The 23,198-nt window shown below is 43.7% G+C and overlaps 3 protein-coding genes across 4 annotated transcripts in view; 1 reads left to right on the forward strand and 2 right to left on the reverse strand.

Annotated features, from left to right (window-relative positions):
* Positions 1 to 9,361, reverse strand: part of ptpn12 (protein tyrosine phosphatase non-receptor type 12) — a 16,520-nt gene extending 7,159 nt beyond the window's left edge. Inside the window, exons 1-11 of the mRNA XM_016256134.1 lie at positions 8,835 to 9,361; positions 4,579 to 4,687; positions 4,041 to 4,117; positions 2,322 to 2,417; positions 2,145 to 2,183; positions 1,981 to 2,052; positions 1,157 to 1,216; positions 934 to 1,076; positions 577 to 643; positions 405 to 482; positions 203 to 301 (exon numbers count right to left, since the gene is read on the reverse strand). Coding sequence (XP_016111620.1) covers positions 203 to 301; positions 405 to 482; positions 577 to 643; positions 934 to 1,076; positions 1,157 to 1,216; positions 1,981 to 2,052; positions 2,145 to 2,183; positions 2,322 to 2,417; positions 4,041 to 4,117; positions 4,579 to 4,687; positions 8,835 to 8,942 — 948 coding nt within the window. The 5' untranslated portion in view covers positions 8,943 to 9,361. The remainder of the gene's footprint in view (positions 1 to 202; positions 302 to 404; positions 483 to 576; positions 644 to 933; positions 1,077 to 1,156; positions 1,217 to 1,980; positions 2,053 to 2,144; positions 2,184 to 2,321; positions 2,418 to 4,040; positions 4,118 to 4,578; positions 4,688 to 8,834) is intronic.
* Positions 9,362 to 12,758: 3,397 nt separating this feature from the next.
* Positions 12,759 to 14,126, reverse strand: LOC107569957 (transmembrane protein 60-like). 2 transcript variants are annotated; one of them, XM_016256138.1, is made up of 2 exons: positions 13,893 to 14,126; positions 12,759 to 13,213 (listed from the first exon to the last, which is right to left on the reverse strand). In XM_016256138.1, the coding sequence occupies exon 2, from the start codon at positions 13,202 to 13,204 to the stop codon at positions 12,827 to 12,829; it is 378 nt and encodes a 125-aa protein (XP_016111624.1). In that variant the 5' UTR covers positions 13,205 to 13,213; positions 13,893 to 14,126; the 3' UTR covers positions 12,759 to 12,826. The 2 variants fall into 2 exon arrangements, with proteins under 2 accessions (XP_016111624.1, XP_016111623.1); XM_016256137.1 differs by lacking the exon at positions 12,759 to 13,213 and adding an exon at positions 13,407 to 13,810.
* A 136-nt stretch (positions 14,127 to 14,262) lies between these two features.
* The window catches only part of LOC107569940 (putative homeodomain transcription factor 2), a 28,305-nt gene continuing 19,369 nt past the window's right edge, over positions 14,263 to 23,198 (forward strand). The window contains exons 1-4 of the mRNA XM_016256114.1: positions 14,263 to 14,582; positions 16,957 to 17,043; positions 19,526 to 19,606; positions 20,350 to 20,406. Of these exons, the coding sequence (XP_016111600.1) occupies positions 19,562 to 19,606; positions 20,350 to 20,406 (102 nt within the window). The 5' untranslated portion in view covers positions 14,263 to 14,582; positions 16,957 to 17,043; positions 19,526 to 19,561. The remainder of the gene's footprint in view (positions 14,583 to 16,956; positions 17,044 to 19,525; positions 19,607 to 20,349; positions 20,407 to 23,198) is intronic.

The raw sequence follows: 23,198 nt of genomic DNA on the forward strand, positions 1-23,198 counted from the left end.
GAGTGTGTGTGTGTGTGTGAGTGAGTGAGTGTGAGAGTGAGTGTGTGTGTGTGAGAGAGAGAGAGTGAGTGAGTGTGAGAGTGAGTGAGCGTGTGTGTGAGTGAGCGTGTGTGAGTGAGTGAGCGTGTGTGAGTGAGTGAGCGTGTGTGAGTGAGTGAGTGAGCGCGTGTGTGAGTGAGTGAGTGTGAGTTTGTGGTCTTACCATCCCGTCTGTGAGCTCAGAGTTTGTTGGACTCTCCAAAAGCATCAGCTGTTTCTCAAAGAGCTGTGCAATCGCTCGATGAACCAGCTCGTACTGCTCCTGATGTACAGAGAGACACAGGAGGCTAGTGAATCAATCCTGCGCTGGTTTGTAATGCATAATATTCTGCTACAGTCTATAGCGGGTGTTTTGTGTAGTTTACTTTGGTCTGAACTGCTGAATGCCGGTGTGTCCTCATCTCCTGAATCAGCTGGAAAACTTTAAAATCTTCAGGAATTCTCTGCAAAATAACACACAATGATGCCAGTCCTTCAGTGGTTAGACTATATGTGTGTGTGTGCGCGTGTGTGTGTGCGTGTGTGAGTGTGCGTTACCCCAGCTTTCAGGAGGTTCCACGTGTAGTCGATGGCACAGATGGCTCCTGTGCGTCCACAGCCAGCACTGTCAACACATACAGCACACATCTGCAGTCAGAACACACGCTAACATCAGACACGCTACCCAGTCATTTCCTATGAAACTCTTAGGCTCGTGCTAAACCAACACCCATAAACCCCTGACTAAACCTGAACCTCAGCCTGTCCTTCTGATTGGCCATCAAGATAAAGCCAGAGAACGTCAGCGCTAGCGATCAGTCGTGCTGCTAACACGTCGTGATGGAGATGGAGCTGCTGCTCGAGGCTCATGGGACTGAAGATCAGACGTGAGGTCATGATGAGCAGATCTCATACCTGCAGTGGACACAGATGGGAACGTCGTCATGCTCCTGATATTCCCTCATCAGAGCGATCATGTCCAGAATGGAATCGAAGGATGACGGGACGTCGTGATCGGGCCAGTTCACGTAATGAAACTGCGTCACTCGCCGGGTTTCCTGACAGACCAGAGAGAAACAGACTGATGGTTAAAAACTGTTCTGATACAATAGACAGACAGACAGAAATAAAGACTTACATGATCGAACTCCACTGCGAGTGTGCGGATGAAATAATCCGTCCGCGGCTGCTCAGACTCCTGAACAAAAAAACAAGCCCATATCAGACACTCTCAATAGAGTTCTGAGGTTAGTCAAGTACAGCTGTTATTTACTTACTCCGATCTGCATGGATCTGCTTGATGCATTTGATACAGTTTGTGTTTTCTGTGACGCGAGTAAAGAGCAGTGGTACACAAATCTACAAACATGAATCATGAACGAACATAACAGGGACTAAATCTGTTAACAAACTATAGATTCGTATTTCCACATTTTCAACCATAACATGGCCCAAGAAAAATCTGGTCAAACTGAAGAGAAACCAGATTCTTCTTATTCCCGCATTTACCCCCGTTTCACAGACAAGGCTTAAGCCTAGTCCAGACTAAAATGTAAATCTGAGTTGTTTCAACTGAAAGAAAGTTGCACCGACTGATCTTAAAATATATCAGTGCCTTTATTTTGTCCCAAGATGAACATCAGTGATGTTTTTTCTAAGGTACATTTATAAAAAATTACTTAAAAGTCCTTATTGAACTATGGCCTAATCCTGGCTTAGTCTAAGCCCTGTCTGTGAAACCAGGCCATGAAGTTCTTCAGACCACGTTTGAAGATGTCTAATTCAGTGCTTCACTTGTGACTGAGAACAATCCGGTTTTAGTCACAACGAGTTTCAGAGTGAACGCGCTTCACATCCCATCGTGAACAATAACGTCTGTCGTCACAGCCGCAGAGTCAACACGCTTCTCTGGAGGTCATGTGACGAGAGAGTGGTGCATGCTGGGAAGTGTAACGGACTCACACAGGAGATCTTGAAGGGGCCGAATGTCACAGGCTCATCTCCAAACAGCGGGAAGTAACGCTCACACTTTTTCTGCAGAGGAAAGCGAATGAAGAACGTGTTTGAGTCTGTGAGTCGAAGCTTTTACGACTAAAGCAGAGAATCAACAATGAAATAATTCTTACCCGCCCCATCTCAAACTCTCGACACGCCATCACGATGACCTGCGCAACAGAAGTCATGTGTCACATACGAGAACACACACACACAAACACACACACACACACACAGACACAGACACAGACACACTCACTCACTCACTCACTCTCACACAGTCTCTCTGTGGCAGCAGATTCACTCACCGTGACCTTGTATTCCCAGATCATCCTCCAGAAGTCCAGCACAGTGTTGGGTAGCGGCCCCTGAGTGGCGATGTAGGCCTCCGGCCCGCCGATGCCCTGAACACACACACACAGGATCAGATCTGACCAAACACACGGCTTACAGTCCTGACAGACTCATCAGACTCTAGCTCAGGGGTACTCAACAGGAGGCCCGCATCATGCTGAAGATTAATGTATTTTTATTACAATTTGCCCTCAAAATATTAGGCAGCTTGATTTTTTTAATTTAAATGTAGGCGATACAATCACAGTGGTAAAAGCAGCTCGATCTCTGCAAGCGCTGTAACTAACGTGCAATTAAAAAGCAACAGCCGGCACGCCCCAAACAACTTAAAAGAGAAGCCTTGACCAACAAGAGGACATTTAATAACATGATTTTACTCCTCAACATCAGTCGAGTGTTTGAAATTACTTCAGTTTGTGAGCCGATGTGCGGTTTTTGTCACAGAACGAGGCAGAGTCTATACGGTAATAATGGTTATGTCGATTAGCATTGGATTGCAAATATACTTTATTATTATGAAAATACCAGAGATGGCTTGAAGAACACAGATAAACCATATAATGTCGTGTCGTATGTTTACTGTCGTAGGCCTATATTGTTGGATATTTAAATAAATAGTAAATCTAGTTTATAAATGACAGGATTCAGCTATCTGTGTCTATTAAAGCCTTGAATCACACTGTGACATTCAAATCTGCGTTCACGTTGCTCCAGAGAGATGTATGAAACATCTTTACTAATTATTTTGTATCATTATTTCTGTGTTACAAACATTCAAATAATCACAGAAGTACTGGAATAAAAGTTCATAGTTCGGATATAAACACTGCGGTCTACAGAAGCGATCAAAATAGAATAAATCACCTTTTCGAAAGTGATGATGCTTCAAATAAAGATTGTATCAATTACAACGTAATGCCAGCAGGTGGAGACAAGTGACTTAGAATGAGATTCGTTCAAAAAACATTGATTCATTCAGGAATGAAACAAGTGAAGTCTTTATGAGCGAGTCATTGAATCATTTGTTTAACTTTTTTTATCAATAGTTGAATATTGTATTCTATGAATAGACTGCAGCAATTATTTCTAGAAACTAATAAATTACATGTTATTTTGTTTAGTTGTCTGTTTTTTTTTTCAGAATCATGGTGGGAGAATAGTGATATCTAGTTTACAATAAAATACATGATACAATATAGTTAACATAAAAATGAAAAATAATACTTTCTAAAGAAATTTGTGAACTATATTTGCTCAAGAATGTTTGTAGTTTTAGCATTTTGAGTTTGTTCAATACTCTTAGTATGAATGCAATTTTTTGTTTGCATCAATATAGCAAAACAAACTTAATCCAATTTTTTGTTCCAGATTTTTACCCTTAAAAAAAAAAACATGCACCAAGAGCTTGTAACACTCCAAAGAGAAAGGAAAAATTTAAATAGCATCATATGACCCCTTTAAATGCAGCCCGCTCTAAACTCGAGTACCCTGCTCTAGTTGATGGTTCACTGTGTGTCACAGCAAGAAGAGAGAAGAAACACTTAAGTTCAAGAGTCAAGAAGCCAGCAGTCCTGTGTGAGTTTTATGTATTCTCATACACAGACATGCACAGACACACACAGGCTCTACAGAGACAGGAAAGGCCGCAGAAAAGCACAGGAAGTCTTCAGTACCTTGATGAAGTTTGCATTGATGTAGTCGGTGTCCTGATTGGATGTTTTTAACGTCACCTTCACACGACTGTGGTCGACTGGCGTGCAAGAGAAAGACACCTTCATGTCAGCAGATACACACACACACACACACACACACACACACACCTCACAGGCTCCAGATCAGACTTCATCATGAACAAACATCAGTCACATGACCTCTGACGCTCTCAAGCCCTTCAGTCAAGTCAAGTCACCTTTATTTATATAGCGCTTTTAACAATACAGATTGTGACAAAGCAACTGAACAGCATTAATTAGGAAAATAGTGTCAATAATGCAAAATGACAATAGTAAACACAAATTTTTCAGTTAAAGACAGTTCATCATTGAATTCAGTGATGTCAACATCCAGCTCAGTTTAAATAATATCTTTGCAATCATGTCAACGATAACGCTGGAAATGAAGTGATAACTTCAGTCATAACTAACACTTCATTCACATGACAGGATGGCTAGCATGAGCGTTAGGTTAGTGCTGGATTGGTCGTTTACTCACATGGCAGAATGTCTTTATATCGGTTTTTCTTAACGTTTTCCTCCTGCTCTCCAACATTAGTGGGGTAGATCTTCTCTGTTCTATATTTCGTTGATAATCGACGTAATCTCTGTAAAAGACATACAGAAACAGCCTTAACAGCAGAGAAAGATTACATTAGACACAGACATTCGCATCAGAAATAAATTTGACAAACAGCTAAAGCTGTTCAGATCGCTACGTCCCTGCGGCTCTGATTCCACCCGACACTGTGTGTGAGTGTGTGCGCGCGTGCATGTGTGTGTGAGTGAGTGTGCGTGTGTGTGTGTGTGAATGTGTGTATGCGCGTGTGTGTGTGAGTGTGAGTCAGTGTGTGTGTGTGTGTGTGTCAGTGTGTGTGTGTGTGTGTGTGAGTGGGGGCTGTAATACTTCCTTTCCTGCCAGTGTTGGGGAGGAACAATGGCTGTCGTGACACAGTTCTCCTGCGCTCTGTTCTCATTGGTCCATTTCCTGGTCCACCCCATCAGAGCCGACACCCACATCGCTGACGGACACGTCTCACACACACGCAGACACACACACACTTTTACCTAAATGAGCCTGTCTCTGACTTCTATTGACCTAACATGTCTATAACGACTACAGACAGACCCTAAAAGAAAACTGTTCCAAAGGAAGAGTTTGTCACTCGAGACACTCTGGAGACTATCTTCATCAAATCTGTAGCACATCTCACATTAAACACACACACACACACGCAAAGAAAACACTTCCAACTTCAAGATTTCTTGGGGCAGATGTTCTTCTGCACATCTGAACTGAAGAGTGAGATGGAGAGAAGGTCAGGCTGATCTCTGACCAGTGGACGGTGTTCATCTTCACAAAGTGCCATCATGACTGACATCACTAAACACTCAGTCCTGCCACAACTAACCCACTCGTCCTCTCTCTCGTCTCAGTGTTTGACCTGCTGTGATGTTTGAGGAGTTTCACACAAACTGAGACGCAGTGACCAGTAAGCTCTGACCTCACGCTGAGCCTGATGAAGGTCAGTTCACACACACACAGTCCAGTGAAGGTGTTTATGTCATAAGTGTGTAAGACCTGCTGTATCTGTGATGCTCTGCTGAAGCGTGATGTGTTCAGTCCTCTCTCACTGATGTTATGTATGTACTTGTGTCAGATAGATCTGCTCGGAAAGAATCGATACGTTTTTCTGTCATTGTTCATCAGACGTGTACATCAGCACCTTCAGAGCGTGAGTGTGTGTGAGAGAGAGAGAGAGAGAGTGTGTGGGTGTGTGTGTGTGTGTGTGTGTGTGTGTGTGTGAGTGAGTGAGTGAGAGAGAGCGAGAGAGAGAGTGTGTGTGTGTGTGAGTGTGTGTGTGAGAGAGAGTGTATGAGAAGAACACGATTCAGGTAAAATTATCTTTGAACTATCTGGTTAAAGAAAGTTCTGTTCGAAGTGCAGCATACATGAAGTTCAGCATGGTGTAAACATAAAACTAATTAAATAGCAGAAAAGATGTGTGAAATATGAAGGCAAATATTGTAACATATCAGTATTGTAATTAAACATATACTGTATGTTCAAAAATAACTTGAAATTAGAAAAATGCAAAATGTTTTTAGCCAGAATGTAGACATTTAATTTTAGAGATTAACTCAAAAAGTCAAGATGGTTCAATCACAAAATGACTGACAGTATAACCGCAGACATTACCCAAAAATAATAATGTCATGCACTCACATCTATAGCACTGGTGGATTGGCAACATGTCTGACTGTAATGTTTGATCATGTTTTTATTCAAAACCATAATTCCCTATTCAAAGAAAAAAATTTAATTGTGGCAAATAATACGCACTCACAGAGACACATACACACACAAATATATGAAAGCTCACATGAAAGTGACATTACAGCAAAATCACACACACACGAATAGAGAACGTGACATCACACACACACACACACACACACACGAATAGAGAACGTGACATCACACACACACACACGAATAGAGAACGTGACATCACACACACACACACACGAATAGAGAACGTGACATCACACACACACACACAGACAAAGTGACATCATGACACACAGAGTCATTAATGAACACAGGAAAACAGGACAGAGGGATGAACACACTCGTTTCTCACTGGAAGTATTTTTACACAAAACAGGATGTGGATGTCAAGGTCAGAAGCCACACACACACACACACACACACACACACACAGATCATCTGCTGTGTTTTAATGGGACGGTGACATCCACAGTAATCACAATCCCATCCCATGTCTTCACTACAAGTATAGGCTACTTCATTTTCTGCATTCTAAGTACACTACGCTGACTGTGAGCATGGATGCACACCATCTAGTAGACATTCCTTTTTAAGCGCTCAAATCATTCTCACATATAAAGCGGGCTGTATGTGGACGGTGAGCGGGACTGATGCTGAACACTGCGTCACAGACGACCGGGAGATGAACACAGACGAGGGAAGTGAACATCCAGCTCCAGCCCTGTGGCTGTTTAAGGTATTTGAGTAACAGGAAATGCAGAGCACACACACACACAGCTGTGACTCCATGAGGAGGGTTCATTCAGGAGAAAGCCTCACTGCCTTCCCATAATCCCCTGCATCAGGCAGAGGTCGAGCGATATGTCGCCCACATAAAGACATGAAATAATCCTCACAACGCAAATAAAGCAAATCCAAGCACACATGTGGGACAGCATACGCTAAAATGTGAAATAAGACCCTTACGAGCCCCCAGATCACACACAAAACTATTGCTACATCACTTCCTGTAAGGGCTTCTGGGAATTTCAGAGCTTTACTGGAGCAACTTTTATCCTCGTAAGCTCCAGAAAACACACAGAATTAAATCAGAGCAGCAGAAACAAACAAGCACAGGAGGAATGCAGTGTGTGTGTGTGTGTGTGGACACTGTGTGACAGAACCAAACACACACAAGCCCCTGACCTCTGACCTCTCACTGACTCTCAAACACAACAGATTACCCACAACACACTGCTGCAGATCAGAAAGCAACAGCAGAATATCTCACAGCGCTCCATCAGCTGAGAGTGTTTATGAACAAACATGACCAACTAATTACAAGCACATCAGCGGCCAGGAGACATTCTCCAGACTGCTTTCGTTCATTTGAATAATTAACAGATAAACTGATCACAGCTGACCTTCATCGGCCGGAGTCATCGTCACAGACACCAGATGAAGAACTCCTCCATCATGAGCATCTGCAACAGCTGTCACACTCATCTCTCTCTCATCCCTCACAACAACAACACTGAAGAGCAGAGATGAAGATGCTGAAGATGAGGATCTCTCACACACACACGATCTTCATCACACAACAACACTGCTGTCAATCTACTCGTCACGTCAAAAGAAGTGAAATCAAGCGACAAGAAGCTTCAGTGTGTGTTTGAGAGTTTTTAATGTGTATGTGAGTGTGTGTGTGTGTGTGTGTGTGTGTGTGTCTGTGTGTGAGTGTGTGTGTGTGTGTGTGTGTGCGTGACAGTGAGTGAGTGAGTGTATGTGCGTATGTGTGAGTGTGAGTGAGTGAGTATGTGTGTGTGTGAGTATGTGTGTGTGCGCGTGCTCCATCAGCTGAGAGTGTTTATGAACAAACATGACCAACTAATTACAAGCACATCAGCGGCCAGGAGACATTCTCCAGACTGCTTTCGTTCATTTGAATAATTAACAGATAAACTGATCACAGCTGACCTTCATCGGCCGGAGTCATCGTCACAGACACCAGATGAAGAACTCCTCCATCATGAGCATCTGCAACAGCTGTCACACTCATCTCTCTCTCATCCCTCACAACAACAACACTGAAGAGCAGAGATGAAGATGCTGAAGATGAGGATCTCTCACACACACACGATCTTCATCACACAACAACACTGCTGTCAATCTACTCGTCACGTCAAAAGAAGTGAAATCAAGCGACAAGAAGCTTCAGTGTGTGTTTGAGAGTTTTTAATGTGTATGTGAGTGTGTGTGTGTGTGTGTGTGTGTGTGTGTCTGTGTGTGAGTGTGTGTGTGTGTGTGTGTGCGTGACAGTGAGTGAGTGAGTGTATGTGCGTATGTGTGAGTGTGAGTGAGTGAGTATGTGTGTGTGTGAGTGAGTGAGTGAGTGTGTGTGTGAGTATGTGTGTGTGCGCGTGTGAGTGTGTGTGAGTATATGTGTGTGAGTGAGTGTGTTGTGAGAGTAGCTCTGTTCTCACCATGAAGTCCGAGCTGAAGTTATCTTCTGCTTTCTGCTCGCCGCTTCTCAGGGCTTCAATGAATCTCTTCAGGATATTCACCTGCTCCATCCTGACGGGACGTTTCATTCATCCACGGAGCAAAAGAATAAATAAATATAAATATGTTCAGGAAAGAGTCTTTTGAGCGATTACTCCAGCATGTTATGACCCATGATGCTCTCCGTCCCCGCGACGAAACGGCAGAAAGAGCGCGGACCGGAGCGGCGCGCGTCGCGCTGAGGAGCAGATATATATCCTCCGTTAGAAATCACTTTTAACTTCTGTCAGAAATCACTTTTAATAATGAAATAAACAGCGCGCCCCTCCCTGCGGCTGCCACATTCACACTGCACACAAGCGGACCGCCCCGACGCCGCTGCCGCGCTCCCGCCCCCCGCCGCTCCGCTGCCTGTGATTGGACAGAGACCGAGACTTCTGCAGCGGTGATTGGGCGAATCTTCACTTCAATCAAAGACGCGCTCCGATTCCGTGTTCCTGACTGTCAGGTCTGACTGTCAATCCCTGCGTCCTACGAGCTCATCTCTGATTGGCTGAATACGCTCCCGCCCACTTCCCTGATCCAGGTTAGACCCGCCTCTTCCGCGCTGACATACGGGTTATTTAACAGCGTCACCGTCATTCTCAGCATTGTCCCAGACTCGTGTGATGTTCGTGTTGAGTGTAATTCATTTCCCTTGTTTTTCAGTGATTAGAGTTTATTCAGCCGTGTCATGGATGTTCTCACAAACACTCTTTAGTCAGAAGGTTTAGATTATAATGTATCGTGATATTACACTATATTTATGAAGCAGTATTTCTGACATTTATTGTCATATTAATATTTGGGTTTTTGATTTTACTGCTATATTTCTTATGGTTTCCACTCTGTACCATCATGCAACATATCACTTGTAGTTGTTATGCATTTTTTATTGTAACTAATAGTGAATGATTTATTTTTTTGAATATTGTACAGTGTGTTTAATCAGACTAGTTTTTTCAGTGCACATGAACACATTTACAGTGATGATGAAGAGCTGCAGGGTGGGCTAATTCACTGTTTCACAAATACAGCTTCAAGACTTGATCATTTCTAAAGATCACGTGTAAACATGAGACTAGAGTGATAAAATCACTGACTAATGTATGACACACAGAAAGGATGTGACGTAACTATCCGCAGAAGTAAAGTTGCTGGTAATATGAAGCAAACTCAGCCACAGGGTTTCATCAGAAACTAACCCTTCCTCCGCCCAGAACAGCTCTTGCTTTACTTTCAACACGATTTCTGCTCCTGGCTACAGACTGAGACGACATCCACAGACACTCAAGACGGACAGCACTCATTCTACAGCAGGAGAAACCCAGTCATCCATCTGTCCGTCTGTCTCTCACACACTTCAGTCGTGTGTGTGTGTGTGTGTGTGTGTGATGCTGTTGGCTCTGCTGTTTCTGTAGAGATGAGAAGAGAAAGTTTCTGAGCAGCTGAGTTCAGGAATGTTCTTCAACAAGCCCTGACGTGACTCTGCAGCCGATCGCATAGCTTCCCTCTTCTGCCAAACACACACACACACACACACACACACACACACAAAGCTGCAGAGAACCAGCGTGAAAGTGCTTGTACAAAAATACTTTCCCTCCAGTCAGTGACACAGGAACGTTCTGGAACAGGAAGTGATCAAATCAACATCTCCATCACGCTTCTCATTGGTCAGTGAAGCTGAAAAACTCTCAGCTCTGCTTGGAGATGTTCTGGAGAGTCAGAGGAATTAGTTAACAGTACTGGTTAGTGAAGGTGATCTCCATTTGTTGGTCTGAAGGCCTTCTGTCTTTCCATCTCATACAGTTACAGAGCCACACGTCTTCTGACTGACCGCATAAGATCTGAGCTCTACAGCTTCAGATCCACTAGAACACAGTGTGTGTGTGTGTGTGAGGCTAGACACACACAAGCCGCACTGATCGTCACAATTGGTCAGTGAAGCTGAAAAACTCTCAGCTCTGCTTGGAGATGTTCTGGAGAGTCAGAGGAATTAGTTAACAGTACTGGTTAGTGAAGGTGATCTCCATTTGTTGGTCTGAAGGCCTTCTGTCTTTCCATCTCATACAGTTACAGAGCCACACGTCTTCTGACTGACCGCATAAGATCTGAGCTCTACAGCTTCAGATCCACTAGAACACAGTGTGTGTGTGTGTGTGTGTGTGTGTGTGTGAGGCTAGACACACACAAGCCGCACTGATCGTCACAAACACACAGTCAATCAGCCTGACCGATCCAGATCTTCATTTAACAGATAGTATTTTTGATTACACTAATGAATGAAAGCTAATAGAATAATTTGTCACTGCAGCATTTCAAAGAATAGGCTTCTGTCAGTCCTCTTCTAATTAAGCATCCTACGGAGAGCAATGTTTCCTTTCCTCTTTCCTCAGTCGAGCTGCTGAGGATCGATGGATCTCAAGCTGCCATCTACTGATCACAGACTGTACTGACTGAAGAACATTAAACACATGCTGCTGCTGAACTCGACTGACTGAGTACAACATCTGTTCATTTATATTAGTTGTGTATTGTGAATAATAATAATGGAATACATACAACATTTAGAACATTCAGATTCCTCCAAATCGTGAAACCTGTGCAATTTACTTTTAAATTTTACTGCTTGCAAATTATATTTTAGTCCATCTAACTGCCTGTAGATCTCTAAACGGTGACAGTACACACACAGTCATTCCTGAGCATTTCAGCGCAATGTGACATGATTTTCAATGCCAGCTCCACTTCAGATGATGTGGTTTTCAGTAGATACTGCAGGAATCCCGCAGCTGTTACCAATGATTAAAATGGCCATAATCTGTGATGATTTATTAACATCTTCGTCAGGTCATACTGAAGATCGGGTCACGGCTGTATCAGGAGTTTGTGCTCAGAGATACAGTATTGTGACAGTCTGTATTTCCGCTGGCTGTACCTTGGACAGATTCCTGCGCCGTCAGATGATGTGATGAATGAACAGACTTTTATTCTGTTAGTTTCACTGTATTTGCCTTCATCAGTCTGGCTTCAGCTACAGAAAACACATCTGCTGGCAGCAAGAGATTCACCGGAGGAAAACTCAGCCTCCATTACAACATATATTTACAAGATCAAAACACACGCATAAAATCACATACAATTGAAACTCAAATGTACAAAACTCATTTAAGAGTCAAATTTCTCTTTAAAAAAAAAAAAAGGGGGAGAAGGAACAGAAACATTGGAATGTTTGCTCTCTGTAGAAACACTGAAGAGTGTTCACGTACAAACGTCTTCATACAGCTGGCCAAAATGTGTGAGTGTGTGTGTGTGTCAGTCTGTGTATTTAGTGTGTGTGTGTGTGTGTGTGTGTGTGTGTTTGTGACAAATGAGGACATAAATGTGTATAATGACAAAGGTATGACAGGTATTACAAGGAGAAGGTGACTTTTCAGGACATTACCCCATGTGCCCACATCAAAACGCTTATAAATCACACAGAATGGAGTGTATTGAAAATCTGAAATAGCAGAAAGTCTCCTGTGAGGGGTAGGTTTAGGGGTAGGGTTGGTGTAGGGCAATAGAATATACGGTCTGTACAGTATAAAAACCATTACGCCTATGGAGAGTCCCCACTTTTCACAAAAACAAACCTGTGTGTGTGTGTGTGTGTGTGTGTGAGTCTGTGTATGTAGTGTGTGTGTGTGTGTGTGTGTGTGTGTGTGTGAGAGAGAGTGTGTATGTCAGTCAGTGTATGTAGTGCGTGTGTGTGTGTGTGTGTGTGAGAGAGTGTGTATGTCAGTCTGTGTATGTAGTGTGTGTGTGTGTGTGTGTGTGTGTGTGTGTGAGAGAGAGTGTGTATGTCAGTCAGTGTATGTAGTGCGTGTGTGTGTGTGTGTGTGTGAGAGAGTGTGTATGTCAGTCTGTGTATGTAGTGTGTGTGTGTGTGTCAGACTGAGCTCTGGGGCAGGATGTTGTATCCCAGCTGGATCAGGGCTCCGGTCAGCAGCGTCCAGAGCGGCACACAGATGATCAGCAGCCGCAGGTTGGTCAGTTGCTCCAGCCGCGCGCACAGAGTCACACAGAAGCCCACCTTCATCATCAGAGCCAGCAGATACCAGACCTTCAGCCGCGGGTCGAACCCACCCCGGCAGCGGCCCGCCAGCCTCACGCCCAGCAGCAGCAGCAGAGCGCCGTCAAACACCCAGACGGGCAGGAAGACCAGGAACCAGCTCCAGCGGACCTTTCCATCCAGCTTCAGCACCAGCAGCACGAGGAAGAGGAGCGTGAAGATCCAGGTGAGCAGAACCCGCTGCGCCAGAGACATCTGCACCGCCTGACCACACAAACAGACCAGGTCAGTCACCAGCAGTCATCACCATCATCATCATCATCATCACGCGCGTGACGTCACTCACAGTGTGAGAGAGAGTGTGTGTGTGTGTGTGAGAGTGAGAGAGAGTGTGTGTGTGTGTGTGAGTGTGAGAGAGAGTGTGTGTGTGTGTGTGTGAGAGTGAGAGAGAGTGTGTGTGTGTGTGTGTGTGTGTCAGTCTGAGCTCTGGGGCAGAATGTTGTATCCCAGCTGGATCAGGGCTCCGGTCAGCAGCGTCCAGAGCGGCACACAGATGATCAGCAGCCGCAGGTTGGTCAGTTGCTCCAGCCGCGCGCACAGAGTCACACAGAAGCCCACCTTCATCATCAGAGCCAGCAGATACCAGACCTTCAGCCGCGGGTCGAACCCACCCCGGCAGCGGCCCGCCAGCCTCACGCCCAGCAGCAGCAGCAGAGCGCCGTCAAACACCCAGACGGGCAGGAAGACCAGGAACCAGCTCCAGCGGACCTTTCCATCCAGCTTCAGCACCAGCAGCGCGAGGAAGAGGAGCGTGAAGATCCAGGTGAGCAGAACCCGCTGCGCCAGAGACATCTGCACCGACTGACCACACAAACAGACCAGGTCAGTCACCAGCAGTCATCACCATCATCATCATCATCATCACGCGCGTGACGTCACTCACCGCACAGTCCCGCCGAAGCCAGCAGGATCATCCGTGAACTCTCATCAGAACCGTGATTAAACGGCCCTCATCGCAATCAGAAGCGAGTGAATCGTTCTTCGGCTTTGTTGGGACGCGCGCTGTTGTCTGCAGCTGTCAATCACACCGGGATTCTGTTTCCGGGTTCAGCAGCGTGTCCCGGATGTGTGGAACATCGGCGTCCATAGAAACACCGATCAGCTGACCATCGTTTCAGGAGTTGTGTAACGTGTTTATCATCGCTTATTTCAGCTGGACAGGCGTTCTTGTCGCGTTATGAGACGCTGAAGCACGCGGTTAGGCGCTGAAGCGCTGCGGTCATGTGACCTGCAGAGGGCGCCATTACTCGCCCGTTACTCACGCGTTACTCACGCCTCCGCCAGTCTCCGCCTGCGGCACACATCCCTCGCGAGGCTCGCGTGTAACGGTGTTAACGGTGGTTAGGACGGTTTTCGCGCGGTTAACGGTCGTTATTGGGCTGCGCGTTTATTCCGTGCGCGCCGGTAACGCGGATCTTACAGCTGCGGGCGACTCTTCTTCAGTAACCGCTTCGAGAGACCGCGACACTGAACACCCGCGATCCTCTTCTTCATCTTCATCAGCAGCAGCATCTTCATCACGTCAATCTTCCGTCGGTGTGTCGAGCATGAACGACTGAAGCGGCGCGTAACGGTAAGAGATGAAGATCTGTAGCTTACACACACACACACACACACACACACACACACGCACGCACATACGATACAGACACACATACGATACAGACACACAAAGAGACACAAGCACATACAGACAGACACATACTCACACACACACACACATTAACACACAATACAGTCAGTTAGACTCTCTCTCAATTTCAATTTAAGAGTGCTTTATTGGCATGACAAAAATTATACATTTGTATTGCCAAAGCAATTGCAGCTGGACTGCTCACAAATAGTGCACATATGTATTCACAAAGAAAAATTATAATAATAATATATAAAAAGTATTAAGCATGTAGTGCAAAATGAATTACTAATGTATAAGTATATAAACTAGAAATAAAACTAAAATAAGGGAAATCTCTCTCTCTCTCACTCACACACACACACTGTTATTTATAAACGGATGGTAACGCGCTCGGGTTCCACACAGAGACACACTTGTGTTTCTGTATTTAAGTATAAAGCCCTTTCACTCAATCAGCAGCAGATCACACTCACCTGATGCTGATCTGCAATCATTGCTTTTGTTGATCTGATCAGACAAACAGCCTAAAATCCCACCGCTGTCAGGAACAGACCAGTTATAACTAAACATTCAGTGCTTCAGTGAACCTGTCCAGATGTGTGTGAGCGGCCCGGGACTGAATGTATGGGGTTTTTGTTTTTTTGAGACTTCACATGATATTCCGCTATGATTCCAGTTCCAAGGGAACGTACACGTTACATTCAAAGGGCATTAAAGTGTGCGAGACGTGAATTTATATTGTATTTATTTACAGAGGTAGGGGAGAGCGGGGCACAAAGTAACACTTTTTGACTTTCTCAGTTTGTGTAAATCCACATGGGGTTCAGAATATATTTTTTTATCCACAGTAATTTTACACTTGTCTACTACAAATATGTCGCTTTGTTTCATAATTACAGTGTATACGTTTTTCTTTATTTACCCTCAAAAAATGGAAGTGAAATGTGACAACATGCCCCGTAGGTGGAACACATTGTAACATCTGAGGGGCACGTTGTAACATGACCATGTAACAGCTTAAAATCTTATCTGATCCAATGGAAACAATATACAAGACAAACTAAAATATTTTGTTAATAAATATATATATATATTTTTAATTATTATTATTTTTTGTTTGTTTAAATAAAATAATGGCGTTTTTTAAGAATTAAAAATAATCTGATTTTGGAGTTTGACAATGAACACATTGCAACCGTGCTTGGGACGGCCCACATAAACCAGCAAAAATGCTTTACATGTCTTGAAATAATAATTTCTAAACATTAAACATTGACTGTCAGTCTTTATTTACCTGTTTCTCATTAAAATTAAAGTAAATAGTGTAAATTACTGTAGCGACTCAGCTCATGACAGGAAATATGAATAATTAACCATAACTAGTTATAATTAACTATTCATATTTTAGATCCGCTGTAGATATTTAGCTGACCTCTCAGGGTCAACTGTCTTGTCAATTCTAAGAACGTTAATTTCCTGGTTAGTTACAACGTGCCCCATCTGCGCAACTGGAGTTTAAAACTGGTTAGTGTCTTCTGCTAGTTAGCGAAGCATTTAAAAAACTATCTGAACTGATAAATAACAGATTGGAGATTAAAATAATAGCAGATTTGTCTCATTTTAAATGAATAATAAAAACTGAGATAAATTTACTTAAGCCAGAATTTAAATGTTACTATGGTAAAATAAATATTCAAACCACGTGTTACAACTAACACCCCGTTACTTTGTGCATCGCAAGTTTATTGTTAAATTGTTAAATGCCCTTACATATCTCTGTCACGTCATTATAAGTGTTTGATCACCACGTTTGAGTGATCATTGCAAAAAATGTGTTTATGTATATATATTCTGTTTATGTATATACTGTATTCTATATATAGTACCAGTCAAAAGTTTGGACACTTTCCCATTTGTGTGTCCAAACATTGACTGGTACTATATATAGAATATATAGTATCGGCCCCAAAAAACCCACATATCGGTCGGGCTCTAGTTGTCATCTTCTCCAAGTAAAAGGGCATTTTCTCAGCATCACGGAGTTCAGTAAATGATGGGATCAGGGCTTCAGATCTGGGGAGAAATGTTCCCCTCACAGTGTGATATTTAGGACAGATCAGCAGAAAGTGTTTCTATGTCTCTCTCTCTCTATTTCTAAATCATGCTTACTTCATCTGTATTTGGAGAGGATTTGTCTTTCTTTAAATGGTTTAATCAATAAATAATTGGCAAATTTAGTGGTTCTGTTTAGGGTTGAGTAGCATTGGCGTTTATTTATTTTTATTTCTCATGTCTCTCTCTCTCTCCGCAGCTGTGTGTCAGCTCTGACCTTGAGTCGGTGTTGTGTTCTCGCTCGTGTCGGTCGCTCGGCCTGCAGCAGCGCTCCATCAGATTCTCTGTAAGTTCTTCAGAGTGAAGTGTTTCTTTTGTCAAATAAGTTTTTTATTCAGTCTGAGTGAAGCATTTCTGAAACGTTCTCTTACACCTGTGTGTGATGGACTGAAATATGAGTGCAAATGTGTCTGGACTGAATCGAGTGTGTGTGTTTTTAACCCTGAGCTCTGTGAGTGTCTGGAGCGTCAAGCGCTGCGGCTTCTGCAGGCTATTTTAAGTTGTTTGTTCCATGAATAGCTTCACGTCTATCCAGAGATCAGAGTTTCCTCACAGCGCTCTTCATCTCATCCATCTGTTCACTCGTGTTTCATAGACGCATCTGAACGAGTCCTGACTTCATCTTCTCTGAGTGACGGGTTCCTTTAGCCAGATGGGTTAAGAATAATCTCTCACTGAAAGATTCTGTGGCTCTATGTGTCTGTGTGTGTGTGTGTGTGTGTATAGTTGTGAGTCTTTGTGTTTTGAGTTGAGTTTCTGCATGAGGCTTAAGAGACAGTATAAATGCAACCGTTTCCTCTTACAGACGCATGCAGGAAGACGCGCTGCTTTATTTAGCCTGTGAAGAACACACACACGCTGCAGTGTGACCTCCAGAGACACACACACAGTATCAGATGTGACGCACACACTGCTGTCCATCTCCTTCATGAAACATGCACAGCCATGTGTTGGGTTACACCTCAGCAGATGGACGTGTGTGTGTGTGTGTGTGTTTATTTCCTGCTGGCTTTGTCTAGAACGGTTTTATTTATTGTTGCGTAACGAAGTGCCGCTGCTGCTGTAAAAGCATCCGTTAATGACAGCATGATGGGATCTGACTCTGAATCACATTGATCTGTGTGTCTTTGAGTCAACTGATCGCCTTCATTGATCCAGGATTGATAGCTGGCAGTTTTCAGTAGATGAATCCTAAATCAGGAAGCTGTTGATGTTTGTGTTGGTTGGCAGGAGCACAAATCACATGTAAATGAAAGTGTTTAGTGAGCGCAGGACCGGTCTGTCCACTCTTCAGTGTGCACTAGTGAGGGCGTGTGTCTCGCGTCCCTTCAGGCTGTTTTATGTTCCCGTTCTGCTGCTGCCTGCTTTGTGCTAAATTTGCTGTTGATGACGTGGTCAGGTAAAAAAAGCTCATCTATGTGTGTGTGTGTGTGTGTGTGTATCACATTAATGCAGTGACTGAACAAACTCCCAGAATGCTCAGCGTTCATTCCATGATGTATTACATCATGAGAGAAAGAGAGAGAGACACCTTTAAGATTATATCTCTTAATATCTCTCTCTCACTCACACACAGTTTCTCTGATTGGCATTCAGTTGGTGCATTCAAAGTGTGTGTGTGAGGCTTTTCTCTCCGCCCTCTTCTTGAACATCAAGTTCTATAATCTGACTGAAAGTGCCTGTCATCATCAGGTGTGTGTGTGTGTGTCAGCGCTCTAACCACCCAGTTTCACACCCGTAATTCACAGATGAAGCTAATCTAGTGTTATGTTGGCTGCACGTGTGTGTGTGTGTGTGTGTGTGTGCGCGTGTACTCGTTGAGCTATATTTGTGAGGGTAAAATGTCTTTACTTACACAGTGAAATATCATGACAACAAAATAGTTGAAAAGGCTCATGATATCAGTCCAATCATGTTTCTGTGCAAATGTAGTGTTTTGCATGGGTTTCTTTGAGGGTTTGTTTAGGAGTCGGTCAGGAGATAAATAGAGAAAATATCAAACCTGAGAGAAAAACAATGGAAGTCTATGAGATGAACTCACTAGTACAGCCAAACAAACGTGTGTGTGTGTGTGAGGTCAGTCTGTTCCTAGCGCTCATGAATCAGACAGATAGTAGATGAGTTCCTGTATCTTAAACAGTAGATCATGGCGTTAGAAACAGCGATGTCATGAACACTTCAGTGTTTGTATGAACTGATGAGATGTTAAAGGCTGGAATAAACTACACGACTTTTAAAATCTCAACAGATCTTAAAACACTAGGCATGATAAACTTACCGACTTTGTAAACGGTCACAGAGGAGAAACACTAAACTAGTAGGAGACACGTGACAAATAAAACAACGTGTTCGAAGATCTCCTCTGACTGGATTAAATCGGAGTCTGAAGCTGAAAAGTCTGAGACCATCAGACACTAATTTATGAAATCTGTCAACTCAAATCTCTGGCTCTGACTTTCAGCAACTAGCGTCAGCTTCTGCAGACTGCAAATCAGGGGAAATGAAGTTGTGCAGTGTTTCCAGCCATTTCATTCGCTTCAGATAAAACATGTAACTGTGTAGTTTTTCCTCCTCTCTCATTGTTTGTTGTTAGTGTTGATCTCTATGACAATATTGTGTGCAGAACAATCATGCTAACTATGTGTGTGACTGCACTTCTGTGTGTGTGTGTGTGTGTGTGTTGGACACACCTGTGCTGCAGGTAAGAAGAGCTTAAGTGCATCAGACCGCAGAGCTCCGTCTGATCTCCTCCCGTCTCTCTCTCACAGCTTAAAATGCTCCAGCGTGTGACTCCTGACATGTAAATGGCGTCGAAGGTGCGTGATGCTGTGCTCTGGTACCAGAAGAAGGTGAGCGAACTGAGATCTTTTGATGTTTCCTCACATTGACTTCATGTGTCTGAGCTTCTGTTTGTCATGATGATGATGATGACGACGTTCTGGACTGATAGAGGATGGATTTCTGATGTCTCTGACAAACTGAAGCTGAAGGGTTTATTAGAGTTGGGTTCACTGTAGTTATAGACGAATCCTGTGACTGTTTCCTGAATCGACGACATCACAACAAAACAGATGATGCTTAGTCAGAGCAACACTCACAGGTTGTTCTCCTGCAGGGTTGTGCGCTCGCTGTATGTTTAATGAGACTGAACTTGTGAATTGAGTGTTTTCCACCGTGTGACTTCAGTCCAGCGTCGCCGTCTTCACCTCCAGCGTGCACACGACACCGAGTCGCGGTACTTATTGCCCCCGGCAACAATCAGACCAATCAGAGCTGCGCATCGCATCCATTCACGCTCGTGTTTCCACAGATCTCCAGAAACTCGATCCGCAAGACCTCCATCCTGCTCCGGCGCTCCAACCCAGAAAACATTCGTTACCGCCGCCTCTTTAAACGTGTCCCATCACATAATGAACACACATAACGAACTCTGGGTGTGTTTGGACTGACAGGTGACAGATCAGTGCGATTCTCCAGTCTCAGGAGATTGAGTGACGCTCAATGAGAGAGTCTGTTTAAACACAGGCGACTGACTGTTTGGATGATTTCTGACTGATTTGGATGTATAACCTGTCTGTGTCTCTTCTGTCAGATCGGTGCGTATGACCAGCAGATATGGGAGAAATCAGTGGAACAACGAGAGATCAAGGTAACGTGTCAGCGACTCTTGAGTAGACTTTCACCTGTTCATTCTGCCTCTGCAAGAGTGTGTGTGTGTCTGTTAATGTGTGTGTTATTCGCTCATTCTTCCTTTAAACGTGTCTCTGTCTCCCTTCACTCGAAGCAGTTTATCAGACGGGTGAGTACGGCGCCTCTCTCAGCCTGTAGGTGGCGCTGCGTGTGGGTTTTTCTAACACGACTGGACGCCTGTATTTGTGTGAGAGCATGTTCAGACTCCGACAAGATCACATCAGTAACACCAGGATTTACTGTAATCTACTGAGATTCAGCTGAACGTCTTAAACTCCTCACACACGCATCTGATGATGATGATGATGATATAATAGAGGCTCTGTTATACGTTGTAGTCAGGATCGGCTCTCATTGGCTGGAATATGGCAGCAGCTCGAGAGTGAATCTGCATTGAGTATGTTTGTTTGTGTTGCTTTGACTGGTTGCGCTGTGACTCATGTTTGGCCGAATGTCTTGCGTAACGAGGGCTAGACAGATGAAAATAAAGACAACAGAAAGTCTGAGTCAAGCTTCATTCTGCCCAGATCCTCTGAATGAGCTGCAGCGAGGAATAAATCTCTCTGATTCGGCACAAATCCTGATCAGTCTATCCGTTTTACAGTCATTTTACCAGCAGCCTGAATCCACAAAAACTGCGGCTAAATCCTGTAACTAGAAGTGTTAAAGTCATCTGTAATATTCTGAGTAAAAACAATAACAGAGGATGTGTGTCACAGGTTGTGCATTTATCGGTGGTTTGAATGCTGCTCATCCAATCAGCATAGAATCTGAACGATTCATTTCATCATATTTTTCTCTCATGTCAGGACTGACTCTTATATTATTTCTCAGAGTCTTTCTAGGGAAAGTATTATTGATGAAATGACTGTTAGTCTGCCATCAGCAGCATATGTGAGCGTGCTGTTCGTATTCAACTTGTTTCTAAATCATGATTTGTTGACTGCGCTGCTTTTAATTATTTGAGGAAATTGGAAAGATTTTTAATAATGTCAGGCCTGAATCGGTTTAAGTAATATTTTATAGGTAATATTTTTGGTGTTTCTGCCTTTTAATTTGATAGAATAGTTAAAGATTGGAATTAGAGAAGAGAGTTGGGTCACTCGAAGCGTCGTCCGCCAACAACACGGCTTTAACCTGTGCTTTACCATGAAAACAGCCGCAGGAAGTTAGCAGGGATGGACAGGAAACACGTCAGGGTGTTTGTGTTGTTTGCAGCTGATTCTGATCTTGAGATCACTGCTGTCTGTGTGAATATCTGCTGGTTATTAGCAGAAGACGGGCCGCGTTACACGGCTCTCTGGTTACATGAGCGCCAGTGCAACAGGACACTAATGAGGGCATGAAACGCAGCACTGCACCCTTAATAGACAGCATCACAAACACCATGAGAGGTGTAAGCTCGTGTTTGTGTGTGAACTGATGTTTGGAGGTCTTCATGTGAATAAACTCGAAAAAGTTTGTAAATCCCTAACAATCTGTCGTGAGTGTAACTGAAAGAGCAGCTTCAGATCCTGCTGAAAGTCTTTATTGCACTATGGTCATGAACTCACTAATTTATCTTGTTAATCTTTTTTAATTAAACTGATATGATGAGAAGTGTGTGTGCTGAGATGCATGGTTTCCCCCATCAGTATGAATGAATGATCTGCTGTGACAGATGACACTAGCTGCGTTTCCATTACCTTTCAAATTGTGCCATTTGAAATTGTGAATAGAAAAATACGCCTAATGGAAACACGTCAGTTTCACAAAAATCGCAAAAAAGTTAAGCTCGCATGATGTGGTTTTTCAGGCAATTCGAAAAAGGAATATATCGCAAAACTGCAATGAAAACGGGTCACGTCATTCTTTAATGTACTATAACCTCCAAGAAACGCTTCATACAAGGCCGCTCTCAAGTATAAAGGGTTTTTCTTGCCATTAATGCTTGGATAAGCCCTTGTGTACACTGTACATGTGCATTACGGCTCCGACACTCTATTCAATGCTTGTTTTTATACCAGCTGCGCCACGCCACGTTTCAGAAGCCTCATAGCGGCTGTCTCCTTTGATTAAAAATAATGGCTAGTGCGGTGGCTGCAATATACACGAATCTACCAACATCCGTTGCCATGAATTGTGGCGAGAGGAAAAAATGACGTTTTAGTCACATAACATCGGTAAATGGAAACGCCATCATTTCGCAGTAGTTTTTGATTTACATTTATAAAATATCGCAAAAGTTTTGTGCAAGTGTGTAATGGAAATGCACCTGTCAGTCATCCTGTCTGTCTGTCTGTCTGATGAGTTTCTGTCTGTCTGTCTGTCTGTCTGTCTGATGAGTTTCTGTCTGTCTGTCTGTCTGTCTGATGAGCGTCTGTCTGTCTGTCTGTCTGTCTGATGAGCGTCTGTCTGTCTGTCTGTCTGATGAGCGTCTGTCTGTCTGATGAGTTTCTGTCTGTCTGTTGAGCGTCTATCTGTCTGTCTGATGAGTTTCTGTCTGTCTGATGAGCGCCTGTCTGTCTGTCTGATGAGTGTTTGTCTGTTGAGCATCTCTGTCTGTCTGATGAGTGTCTCTCTGTCTGTCTGTCTGTTGAGCGTCTCTCTGTTGAGCGTCTCTCTGTTGAGCGTCTCTCTGTCGAGCGTCTCTCTGTTGAGCGTGTCTGTCTGTCTGTTGAGCGTCTCTGTCTGTCTGATGAGCATCTCTCTGTCTGTCTGATGAGCATCTCTGTTGAGCGTCTCTGTCTGTCTGATGAGCGTCTCTCTGTC

Source organism: Sinocyclocheilus grahami, unplaced genomic scaffold (assembly GCF_001515645.1).
Source record: "Sinocyclocheilus grahami isolate Dianchi unplaced genomic scaffold, SAMN03320097.WGS_v1.1 scaffold1398.1, whole genome shotgun sequence".
Classification (NCBI taxonomy): Eukaryota; Metazoa; Chordata; class Actinopteri; order Cypriniformes; family Cyprinidae; genus Sinocyclocheilus; species Sinocyclocheilus grahami.